The 12,281-nt window shown below is 44.5% G+C and overlaps 1 protein-coding gene across 2 annotated transcripts in view; it reads left to right on the top strand.

Moving 5' to 3' along the window:
- Positions 1-12,281, top strand: part of Map3k15 (mitogen-activated protein kinase kinase kinase 15) — a 119,265-nt gene that overhangs the window by 97,654 nt on the left and 9,330 nt on the right. For both annotated transcript variants that reach the window (XM_047535783.1, XM_047535782.1), the window contains exons 19-20: positions 7,009-7,166; positions 11,418-11,601. In XM_047535783.1, coding sequence (XP_047391739.1) covers positions 7,009-7,166; positions 11,418-11,601 — 342 coding nt within the window. The remainder of the gene's footprint in view (positions 1-7,008; positions 7,167-11,417; positions 11,602-12,281) is intronic.

Raw genomic sequence — 12,281 nt, 5'->3', positions numbered from 1 at the left:
GGCAATTATTGCTTGATGTGGATGATGTATTGTCCCCAAACTCAAATTATTTTGACTTTGTAATGATGATGCACTTAGTCATCTATTTGTGGTAACAAGATGGCCTACTTTATTCTTTGCCTCTCAGAAGTTGGGTAGGGGAATTCTGAGTAACAGTTTCCCTCAGACAACTTATTAGGACCTTTCTTTCCTTGGCCTATCATAAAAAATAGCCTGTTACCTTATTGTTGAATTCCGACACCTCGTGTTTCAATATAATTATGTTTCCAAGGGAGGCTAGTTTTTTCAGGGGAATATGGTATTTTAAATCGGTTTGAGGAATTGAGTTTTCTTTCTCACGTGTCAGTGATGGAATAATTTGATTGTTCCGAGGGATTGGATTCAAAGGGTGATATAAAATCACCAGCTAGTTGTACATTACCAGATCAATAGGTAGAATGCCACTCACAAGCAACCTGTGTCTTTTTAAAATTCCTGCTTAAAAGCAACTGTAGCCCAAACCTTGATCCTTGGAAAGAAGTACTGATTTTGAATAAGTAAAGATTTATGATCCCCTAAGGAGGAACGTAAAGATCACAAAGGTCTTGTTTGATAGAAATTATGAAACAGCTCTCATATCTTATAGCTCTGAAATAAGCTATAAAAGGGACATGGCTATTCTCTATCCCTGTAGTCACCAAAGCTGTAGAATGGACAGCTTGAGCCTTATTTTTGGTGAATAATGTCTTAGCTTTGAAGGACTTTTCTTCAACAAGAGAGTTGTTGTATGTCAGTTGCTGAACACCCACAGTGGAGACACATTCTCCATCAAAAGGGAATTTCAGTGCTTCAAAAATGACTTTTAAGTTGTAATGCAAGGGGAAGTACATGAGTCTCAAAATGGGAAAGTACTGCATGAGGTCTTCATCAGAATCTCCCATAGAAAGAACATGTTAAATCTTCATTTTTTGTTTCTGGTACAAATATACATATACTACATATATCTTATGTATATGAATATGTATGTAGAACTGGCCCTTTTTTCTCTCAGCATTTTACTACTATAATTGTAAATGACTTATATCCTCCACTTTGGAAGCCACCAATTAGCTTGGCAATACGTAGCAAGAGGGGCTCTGATATGACAAGGAGTAATTTGAAAAACATAAAACCCCCAACAATTTATCTCATAATTAACATCCCTGAGGAGAAAAAAAATCTCAAAGAAAACACATGTATAATTCATTATAACATATCACATTTCCCAAGTAATTGGTTTGAGGAGGCATGAATTTTGCATTGCAAAATAATGCATGGGTGTTTGAGGGATAATAAAAAAGGGGTCTCATTTTGGTTAGGAAATTCCCTTGCATGTAATTACTCTTTGCAAAACAGAGCAGTTCTGTAAAGAAATCTGAGCTAGTTGGTGTAGAACTCTGGGTTGGATGGATCTGATGGAGCTTTTCCCTGATAGTACTCAGAGATCTTCTGAACCTTGGCAGGAGAACCATGGGATTCAGCCAACTTCTTAGCCTGGATCCCTCCCCTCCTGTGTTCCTCTGAAGGGTTCTCATCATAGGTGTAAATGGACTGGAACAAGCTCCCTCATCCCCTATACTGGCAATTCAATCCAGGGCCTCATGCATGCTAGGCAAATGCTCTATCACTGAGCTACACCGCAGCCCTCTTGTTCTTGTGGTGGGTTTTAACAGCTTTATTGAGGTATAGCTTGCATATCATAAAAGCATCCATTTAAAATGCACAATTCAGTGGTTTCTGGTAAATTTACTGCATCATACAGCCATTATCACAATACATTTTTTTGTTTGGTTATTTTTAGTGCTCAGATTGGAATCCAGGGACACTCTACCACTGATCTATACCTCCAGCCCTTTTTATTTTTTATTTTGAGACAGGGTCTTGCAAAAAAGTTGCTGAGACTGACCTTGACCTTATGATCCTCCTGCCTCAGCCTCCTGTGTCACTGGGATTATAGGTGTGCACCACTGTGCCTGGCTGCAATGCAGGTTTTGAACATTTCTATCACCTCTAGAAGATCCTTGTGCCCCTTTGCATTAATCCCTATTCCCGCTGTAGCTCCAGGCCATCACCGATCAACTTTGTTGATTTGCACATTCTGGGTATTTCATATACATGGAATGATAGAATATGTGATTTGGGGCATCTAGCTGCTTTCAACTTAGTGTGATATTTTCAAGACTCATCCATGCTGTAGCATGTATCAGGCCTTCATTCCTCTCAGGCTGAATAATATTCCATGGTGTGGATGGACCACATTTGCCAGTTAATGGTCATCTGGGTGGTTTCTACTTTTTGACAGTCACAAATAATGCTGCTATAATCATTCACATGCAAGCTTTTGTGTGGATGTATTTTCATCTCTCTTGGGTAGAGTCCTAGGGGCAGAACTCAGAAGAGGAACTCTATTCTTGTCTGTAGCTATAAATATCCTTGGTTTAAGGATGAGCAGGTTCAAGTCCTGGCTCAACCACTTGCTAGCTGGAAGACCCACCCTGTGCCTTAGATTTTTCATAAGTAAGATGGAAATGCTCACAGTACTTATAGGGTTTTTAAAGAATTAAATGGGTTAATATTGATAAAAATGCTTTGATCACTACCTGATTTACAGCAAACAAAATTGAAGTATTTGTTAATTTTAAAATAAAAATCTATTTGCATGTAAAAGTTGTAGGCTATTAGAGCTGGAAGGAGCCTTTGAGAGAATTGGGTTCCCATGTGTAACTAGTATTGAACCTGTGGGACTCAAAGGTTATCATGATAAAAGCCATTGTATTTTGTTTCCCACTGCCCCATAACATCCTGCCCAGGGCAGTGGGCCTTTCCCATGACTTTTCTAGTCACCCTTGAAGACAAAGAGAGTCCAAATGGCACTTGAAGGAGCAAACAGGTTGAATTGAGTAATGAAAAGAATGTGGACTCATATGCTCATCAGTGGTCTCGTCCTCATTCCCAGAGTCAACTCCTCTCCCTTTTCTCTCCCAGATACAGCAGTAGGCAGTGACCTCTGCTCAGGTTCTCAGTGTGTCTTCTCCTCCCTTACCTCTTTTTCTACTCAACAGCTACAGAAAGGCAAGGAGAGGGACTTGACAAGTTGTCACTTGACTAGTACTGTGTAAGCTGAGTTTGTGTGCTATGGGCCTGACTGATGGTTCATGTTAATTGCTCTTGATGAATCCCCCTGAATGTGACCCCCCATATCATGGTCAGGGGCTTGTCCTTTGGCTCAATACCCACTTCCCCTCCCCAGCTCCTCCTCTTGCCCCTCATATTCTGCCCACCCCTCTTCAACTTTCCATGGAGGAACTCAAGTCTTGGAAGACTGCCTTTAAGAAGGATTCCTCTGGAAGGAAAAAAAAAAAACCCTAAACGAATATTTCTACAATGGGTTTCACCTCTTAGAGTTAAGGGTTTATGCTTCTTTAAGCCATTGTTGAGAGGTTATAGCAATATCCCCAAACTTTACAAGCCCCTGTCTGCTGCTATCTTTTGCTCCCTTGAAAATCAGTCCTCTGTGTACCTTACCTCCAGGGAATGTGTATGTATTGAGCCCTGAGTAGTTTGAAGACTTTGGGTTGGGAAGAAGTGGTCTTCCCCAAGGACCATTCTTTGGGTAGGGCAACTAGGGAAGCCCCAACCACCATGGGGGAGTGGCACCTTCTTTAATATTCAAGTTTGAAATGTTGGTCTCTAACAATATCTGAAAGACCTGTGCTAGTTAACTTTCTGTTGCTGTGACAAAATACCTGAGAAAAACAACTTAAAGGACAAAGACTTTATTTTGCCTTATGGTTTCAGAGGTCTCAGTCCATGGTCATCTGGCTCCATTGTTTCTGGGCCCAAGGTAAGGCAGAATGTCATGCCAGAGAGAGTGTGGCTGCTCACCTTATGGTGTCTGGGAAGTAGAGAGTGAGAGGAAGGTACTAGGGACAAGATATAGTTCCCAAGGGCACACCCTCAAGATCCTACTTCCTCCAACTATGTGCCCCACCTCTTAGAGTTTCTACCAGCTGTGAATCCCTTAGTGCTTTAATCCATTGATGCATTAATGAAATAAGCGCTCTCTCCAAAGAGGCTTCCTTCAACACCCATTCCTGCCACCCTTTCCCCTCTCTCTAAATACTCTGAACACCTTTCTTTGGATGGGATGCCCCTGAGCAATAGGCCCAAGTAACCAGGGGTCTGAGATGCCCTTAGAAAATGTGTATATCGTGGCCCGATCTCTCTCCTTGTCCTGGTATGTGTCATGTATTGGTGCCTTTGTCAAAAAGTATCACCTTATGTCATGTATTTTCCCTGCTAGTAATTTGAAAATCCTGCTTGGGCAGTTGTCCAGGAATTGCCAACAAATTTTATGTCCAAAGGGGACTGGGTTAGTGCTGTGGGTCTTCTGGACACCTTTTTCTGAATTCTGCACCACTCCCCTGGTGTAGTGCCTGAGAGTCATGACTGCTGAACCACTGACAGTGACGTGGGGCACCCCTTGAAGGAAATGGGAGTTTAAGAAGGATATGAAGCCCCTGTAGATGTAAAGCAAGCCAGTTTCCCAGGATTTGTGCATGATTCAGATGCCCCACAATGCCATCTTTCTTGGGGGTACAGATAGGAGGGTAGGATTAGAACTTTGAGGTGAGTGTCACCAGCCTGGAGCAAGTCCCTTGGAGGGGCAAGATGAAGCAGGTTCTGGGAGTATAGAGTGACAAGAAGGTGGAGACTGAAGTCAACTGAGGGTCCAGAGTAAGCTTGCTTTCAGGAACAAGGAAGAGCAAGTCCCTTCTCTGTCCTTCTGGTGTCACTTGTTGCAAAGCCTAACAGGGAGCCTCAGGCAAAGCAGAAATGGGTTTTTTTAGAGTTCCAGACCTAGCATCACAGAGCAGAGTTGGAAGATGATAGCTTAATAAACAACACAGTGTCAAATCATTTTTTAATTAATGAATTTTGGATTCATTAGAAGGCACATTCCTTGCCAACACTTCTCCCTTTATTATTCATAGCAGCAGCAGCCTACAGAGGATATTGTATCACCGGAAGTTCCCTTCCTGTGGCTCTGGGGTTTCCTAATAGTGCATCAAGTGCGATGCATCTCCATCTTGCTCAACTCTGCAACTGACTGAACACTTCCCCATCAGGTTTTTAGCCCTGGAGACCAAAGCTATCATCTGTGTCCCACTGATCAGTTGTGCTCACTCATGCAGCCTGATTTATATTTAACTTTAAATCAGTTGAAATGAAATAAAATTAAAATAATTTAAAATTCATTTCTTCAGTCTCACTAGCCACATACCACAGCCCATATGTGGCTAATGGCTACCATATTGGACTGCACAGAATAGAGCATCCCCATTATTGAAGAAAATTCTTTTGGTCACAACTGTCATAGAATCTTTAAAATGTCCATAGAAATGAAAAATGCTTCAAGACATTAGATCTTTAAGAGAAGGACACAACAGTAGCTTCTTCTAACATTTTTTTTAACTGATGAGCCCTTTATTTTTATTGATTAAAACTCAGGAAATCTGCTTTGGTTGAGTGATCTTGAGACAGGTTCTTTCATTTCTCTGGACATCAGTGTTCCTATAACACTTTGACTAAGGTCATCTCTGAGTTTGTTGTCTTCTTCTAAATCTCTTTGCTAGCCTATAACATCTGCTAATGTCCCAGCCACATTTTCCCTTCCCTCTCAATTTCAAGAAAAGTGAATGATTTTACTCACAGAGCCCTTGATTGACCTCCCTGTTCCCCATCTTTCCATTCAATAATCCCTTAGTCTTCCTGCTACCATATCCAGTCAGTACCTTCCCTGGGGTAACCTCTGGTAGCTCATGACCCACAGGAGAAAGTCCAAAGCCAGTCTTCAGAACGCACAACTTGCCATTTAGGCTGCATCCTTGCCACTTTCCTTAATTCTTTCTATACCCTGCCCCCATCAAACATCGCTTGTTGTTCCCTGGACTCTCTAGATCCATGTTCTTTGCTCAAACTCTTCCCTATACCTGGACACCCTCCTATCCCTTTGCTTACCTCTTCAACAATAGTAGCAGGAACCTATTTCACTGGCAGTATCAGCTGATTCCCCTTTGGATCACATTCTTGGCAAGGTGACACTTGACCCAGGCTGCTCCCGCCAGTGTCTGAACTTGGTTAAGGTTCTAGAACCAATATGGGACTCTGCCAATGGGCAAATTGTGGCCAGGTTCTCCTTGGTGACCTGGCTGAAGCCCTCAGTGCTGAGACTCTTCTACCCAATTCTTCCTCCCCACATTTCTCCCAGGGGGTCAGGCCTGCTTTGTAGTCTGGCACTCTCCCTGCCAATCCTGCCGTTCTTCCCTTTTATCCTTCATGGACCTTCTCCCCAATAAATCTCTTACACATCTAATCTTGTTTTGGCATTTGCTTCTCAGAAACCAAAACTGACTCAGTCATAGATTTCCCTGATTCAGACCAGACAGAATCAAGCACTTTTTCATCCACATTCTTCCAGCCCTCTGTGTACGCCTCTGTTACAGCACTGAGCATGTTTTACCATCACAGCTGCCATTACCACCACCATTATATACATCTCCCCAACTAGGCAGCTCCTTGTTATCAGGCTGTTTCTCCCATTCCCGTTTTCCTGTATTTGACATGTGCTAAAACATGCTAATTGAATTGGACCCATTTATCCTTTGAGGGACTAAGCAATCCTCTTTCAATGTGACTAGTATTAAAAGAAGGTATGTTGCATGTTTCTGGTCAAAAAGTGATACAGCCATATTATTTATGCATAGGACAAGGCTCCTCCTATTAACGAGACAGTTAAACCCACATACTGGTTTTTATTAATGGTCCACTTCATTTATAAGCAACATGGCACTCTGATCTTTGCATTTCTTTTCTTTTTTTTTTTTCTTTTTTGCGGTGCTGGGGATCGAACCCAGGGCCTTGTGCTTGCAAGGCAAGCACTCTATCAACTGAGCTATCTCCCCAGCCCTGCATTTATTTTCTACATAGGTACTCTGCAGTATATGGCACCTGAGATTATTGATCAAGGACCTCGTGGGTATGGCGCCCCAGCTGATATCTGGTCCCTGGGCTGCACCATCATTGAGATGGCCACCAGCAAGCCTCCATTCCATGAGCTCGGTGAACCACAGGCAGCAATGTTCAAAGTAAGACACATTTGGTCATTTGGGTGGTTTAGATGTTGGGGAAACAATTTAAAATAAGATCTCTTCTCAGTCTTGAAAACGTATACACAGAGGTAGGTGAGAAGGAAAACAGTTTTATTATTAAGTATTAAACTAGAATGCAAGTCACATCACAGATAATCCACTAAGATTTCAAAGATAGAAGGAAATCTCACCCTTTTATACTGCTAAGCAGATACAATCCATTCTCAAGGTAAATAACTAGTCTTCAAGTGAGAGGACTTGACAGCACCTTTTGTCACACATGGCTCCTTTTAGATTTACCTGGTAATTGAGGTGACTTTTCATGTTAGGGAATTGACTTTTTGCAAAGGAAAAAATAAACCTAAGACGGGAGGTTGTTTTGGAGTGCGGTACCACCAAAGTTATCCCCCTTCCCTCCTACAGAAACTGGGAGGTAGAGGCACTGTCTTCCTCAGTGATTACATTTCAAAGCGTGGCTCCCAGATCTTGGGAAAGATGTTTCTGGCAAGAGGCTTATCTAGCTGTTAAAAATATTTACATGCACCAGGTACAGTGGCACATACCTGTAATCCCAGCAGCTCGGGAGGCTGAAATAGGAGGATCACAAGTTCAGTGCTATCCTCAACAACTTAGTGATGCTCTAAGCAACTCAACAAGACCCTGTCTCTAAATAAAATAGTAAAAAGGGCTGGAGATGTGGCTCAGTGTTTAAGTGTCGTTGGGTTCAATCCCCAGTAAAAACAACAAAAATCTCAGAGAGAAAGAACAAAAAATTCTAAGTTCTCTAAAGTAAATGCTGTAAGAAAATGGAAGAATCCTCTTCCTTTATGTTGGATGGGGGCAATTAAGTCTCTTATTTTTCATTTGCATTTGCCCTTTCTCTGGCTAAGGCTCAAAGGCCATGGTAGGGTGTGTCTTTGAAGGACTGGATTTTGGAGAGGCAGAACTGTAGGTACTGATAATATATCTTTATCATAATAACAACCCTCTACAGCTAGTGGAAGGACACTCCATGTGTTGAGGCTAATGAATGGGTGGTGGTTTTACTGCTGGGCAAGTGGGACCTTGAAAGGGGATGACCCTACAGGAAGCTGATGCCAGGTCAACCCTGTGTGCCCAAGGTCAGGTCCGCAATTTCTGACTTTGAGTATCCTTGGAAACATTTAAGGGACTCCAGCCCCGAGAGTCCCTTATCAACAGTGACCTTCCATGGAAGATTTTTATTCACACCAAGACGGTGGGGGTCTCAGAAAGTCAAATGGCCTCGTTGGTGGATAATGAAGCTATAGTGCATTGACATAGCTTTATAATGATTCCAGAGGCCTTTTCCTAGCTTTTCTGCCATGTGTGGCAGCCTCCCTCATGGCCTGCATCTTTGCTTGACCCTCTGGCTCAGCCCCTTGGGCAGAAAGAACCCTACAAATATGAGTGTGGGATTCTGCCCCCTGAGGCAGGCATGGCACCTTCAGTGGGCTTTGAGCACTCTGTGCTCTGGGTATGTTGGCTGCTTTCCTCAGCCTGGTTGGGCCCCAGCAGAAGGTTCTCAGAGCTTCCTTCCATCACATCAGCCACCCAGGTAGCTCCAAGGCCAACACCTCAAGTCTTCTGGTCCCTACAATGTCAACAGAACCCTGAACAAAGGGACTGAAAGCAGCAGCCTTCCTCAGCACATCAATGACTATTCATGATCCCCAGTGGGGACCATTAAAGATCTCACCTGCAGCTTCCCTCACAGGCCTTAGAATAAATAGCGGCTGGTGCTTGGAAAAACATGGTGCCCACTTGAGAGCCATGGCTGTCTGTTTTCTGATCTGTTGACTTCCTGTGAAATTCCAGAAACCCAGCTGAAGGCTGTGACTTTCTCAATTCATCCACAGGGCATGAGCAACTCCCCTTATCCTCTTCTTGCCTCCTGTTTTTGGTTAACTCATTATCTGTACAAATTCTTTGAAAAAATGTTGACTTTTTTGGGTGGCACACAGTCATTTTATGTTGCCAACAAAGAAGTTAGAAATAATGTCCACTGTGTTACTCATTTCTTGGATAGTAGAATCCTTCAACAAAAATTTTTTAAAACTTCTGGACAGTGTCTGAAACAAAGGAAATTATTCTTCCCCCAAAGGGACTGTTATGGGTTTATGTCACCCAGAATGATATATGGGGGTCCTTACCCCCAGTAACTCAGAATGTGACCTTATTTGGAAATAGGGTCTTCAGAGAGATAATCACATTAAAATGGTGTCAGTAGAGTAGACCCCAAAGCAGCATGACAGGTGTCCTTATTAAAAAGGGATATTTGGACTCCAAGGCAGACATGCACAGGGAGAAGACTATGAAGGCAGGGTGTTGGGGTGATGCATCTTCAAGCCAAGGACCTAGAGATGACCTAGAAACTACCAGAGGCACAGAAGAGGCAAGGAAGATTCCCTACGTATTTCAGAGGGTGTCTGGTCCTGGCAATACCTTGACTTCAGCCTCCCAGATTCCAGAACTGGGAGAGAATACATTTCTGGTGTTTCAGCCTCCCAGTTTGTGATACTTTGTTACAGCAGCCCTGGCCAACCCATAAGGGAGCAGAGCACCCTAATAAGTGAGGTATTTGCCAGGTGGCAGGGTGTGCTGTTCAATTCTACTCTTTTTGTTTTGAGAACCAGAAGAAAAATCACCCTTTCCACTTTAGGATCTTGTCCTGAATTTTTGTCTGTGTGCCCCCTAGAGCCAGTGGGCACTGCCACCATCTGTTCCCATGGTTCAGGTAGGGGTACCACCTGTAACGTGCCCAGCATTTCAAATCCTGGTGACTGGATTCATCTAGCAGTTAGTGGTCTCAAAACCCACTCTCTGTCTTGGCCATGAATAGCAGTGTCCTGGGAATGGGACATGTCCACCTCATCAAGGTCCTTTGGGAGGTGAAGTCAGAAGGCTCTGCAGCACCCAGGTCCTTGCTCCAGCATGCAGTGGGGCAAGAGAGGCCAAGCCAGCCCCCAAGACTGCTGAGGAGCTGGCAGTGAGCTTGGATCTGGAAGAGAATGGCTTCCACCACTGGATTGAATGGGCTTGGAAAAGACACAGGGAAGACTGTAAACTTCAAGATGATAATGCCTAAGAAGACTAGAGAGCCACGCCTGATGGCAACAATTATGCAGGAAGAGGTTATGCAAGGTTTGTCATGGAAGCATTTCCATGTCATAGATATGACAGCTGGGAACTGACTCTTAATTTCCCTATGGGTCACAGGAACAGAGAACCTTTGGCTGGATAGCAGTTAAATGTCCTAGAAGTAGGCCCTGAAGCAGCCGTTCTAGCAACTCATGAAATGAAAAGGCAGTTCACCTCCCTCAACTGCTGTACCCCTTGGGAGGTCATGGCTTGGTCATGGGTGATTAGACACTTGTCTGTTAGGTAGCAGCCTCAGGTTTTTTCTGCTTGTGGCTTAGAGCTGGAGGTTGGGGATATGGGCTGTGGATGCAAAGGGATTGAGAGGTGTGCGGGGTGTCTCTTGGGAACAGATAGCAGATGCAGCATGTGGCTTTCCTGTTCCCTCATGCTGTGTAACTAACCACCTCACCCACTACAGGCTGAAAGCAATGACTTGTTATTCCTCACAGTTCTGTGAGAGGACTGTTGGCTCTTCTACAGGTCTTGCCTGGGCTCACTCCTGTGGTTGCGTCCAGGTGGCAGCTTGGCTGAGGCAGGATCCTCTGAGAGGTCCTTTTGCACATGTCTGAGGGTGTGGCAGACAGGGCTGGACCCTTCTCTCCACATAGTTGTCCGTCTTGGACTCCCTTCCTGTGTGGTGGTCTCAGGACTCCAAGAAGATGAGGACAGGGACTACAAGGTCCCTTCAGGCCTAAGCTATGAAACACTCACATACAACTTTCACCTCAGTCTCTTGGTGAAAGTGAAGTCACAAAAGGCCAGCTGATTTCTGTTTTTTTTTTTTTTTTCCAGTACTGGGAACTAAACCCAGGGCCTCACCCATGCTAGGCAAGCGTTCTACCACTGAGCCACATCCCAGCCTTCAAAAGGCCAGCTGAGACTCCAGGGATGGGGAGGTAGAGTCCACCCGTGGATAGTAGGAACACAGCACTGCAATGGGGCATGAACAGAGATGAGTGTCTTCGGGGCTGCTGCACCACATCCCCAGTCCCTCATGGGATGAAGTGTGGGAGCTTTCTGTTGACAACGCATTCCCCTGAATCACCCGAGGCTTCACTGACACATTGCTTACCTCTCCATTAAATGCAGGTGGGGATGTTTAAGATCCACCCTGAGATTCCAGAAACCCTTTCGACTGAAGCCAGAACCTTCATCTTATTCTGTTTTGAGCCTGACCCTCAAAAACGGGCCACTGCCACTGACCTGCTCAGAGAGGGTTTCCTAAGGCAGGTGAACAAAGGCAAGAAGAACCGAATTGCTTTCAAGCCCTCAGGTGAGGCCTGCCTAGACAGCTGGGGAGATTCCCTGGGCCTGGGTCTTCTCTACTGCTTAGAGAGAGTGCCAGCTTCCCAAGTGCTGAGGAAGTGCTGAGCTTCCATGTTGTTCCTGTTTGTGTGAAGAGTGGTAGAGATGATGGTGCACTAGGTTTGAAGGTTGTCAAAACCCAACCAATAAACATCCCTCCATCTCCAGACAGGCACAGGGAGCCTTGAGGGTGACTATGAGGTCACTTCCTTGAAGTCTTTCTTTTGGGAATGTGAGGAGGTGGGAGGTGAGAGGTACCTGGCTGGGGTTGTGTCTCCCCCAAGGGTAGAGCCTGGTGCTTTGTCTTGGGAGGCTGGCCTGCCATCCTGACCTTGATTAAAGGGTGTGTTAGGGAGATTTGCCTGTGGTAGCTTTCCCACAGGCCACCAAAACCCAGTAATACCTTCTAGGATGGTAGGCTGTAAATGGCAGTGACAAAGAGCAGCCTGTGAAAAGGAAGCTATTGCCATGTTCCCTCTGGGGCAGATGGAATCAGAAGGCATGGCAGAGTGACTCCACAACTTGCTCCACAGAATGTGACCCTAGACCACCCGTAACAGTGTTTGCCATGAGGCCTGTCCCAGACCTACATTCTCACCATGGTCCCAGGTGACTGTTAACACCACCTCATCAGAGTGGTTCAGGCTT

Source organism: Sciurus carolinensis, chromosome X, assembly GCF_902686445.1.
Source record: "Sciurus carolinensis chromosome X, mSciCar1.2, whole genome shotgun sequence".
Lineage (NCBI taxonomy): Eukaryota > Metazoa > Chordata > Mammalia > Rodentia > Sciuridae > Sciurus > Sciurus carolinensis.
Note: the sequence above shows the minus strand (reverse complement) of the source record. Positions and strands in the feature narration are given on the sequence as shown.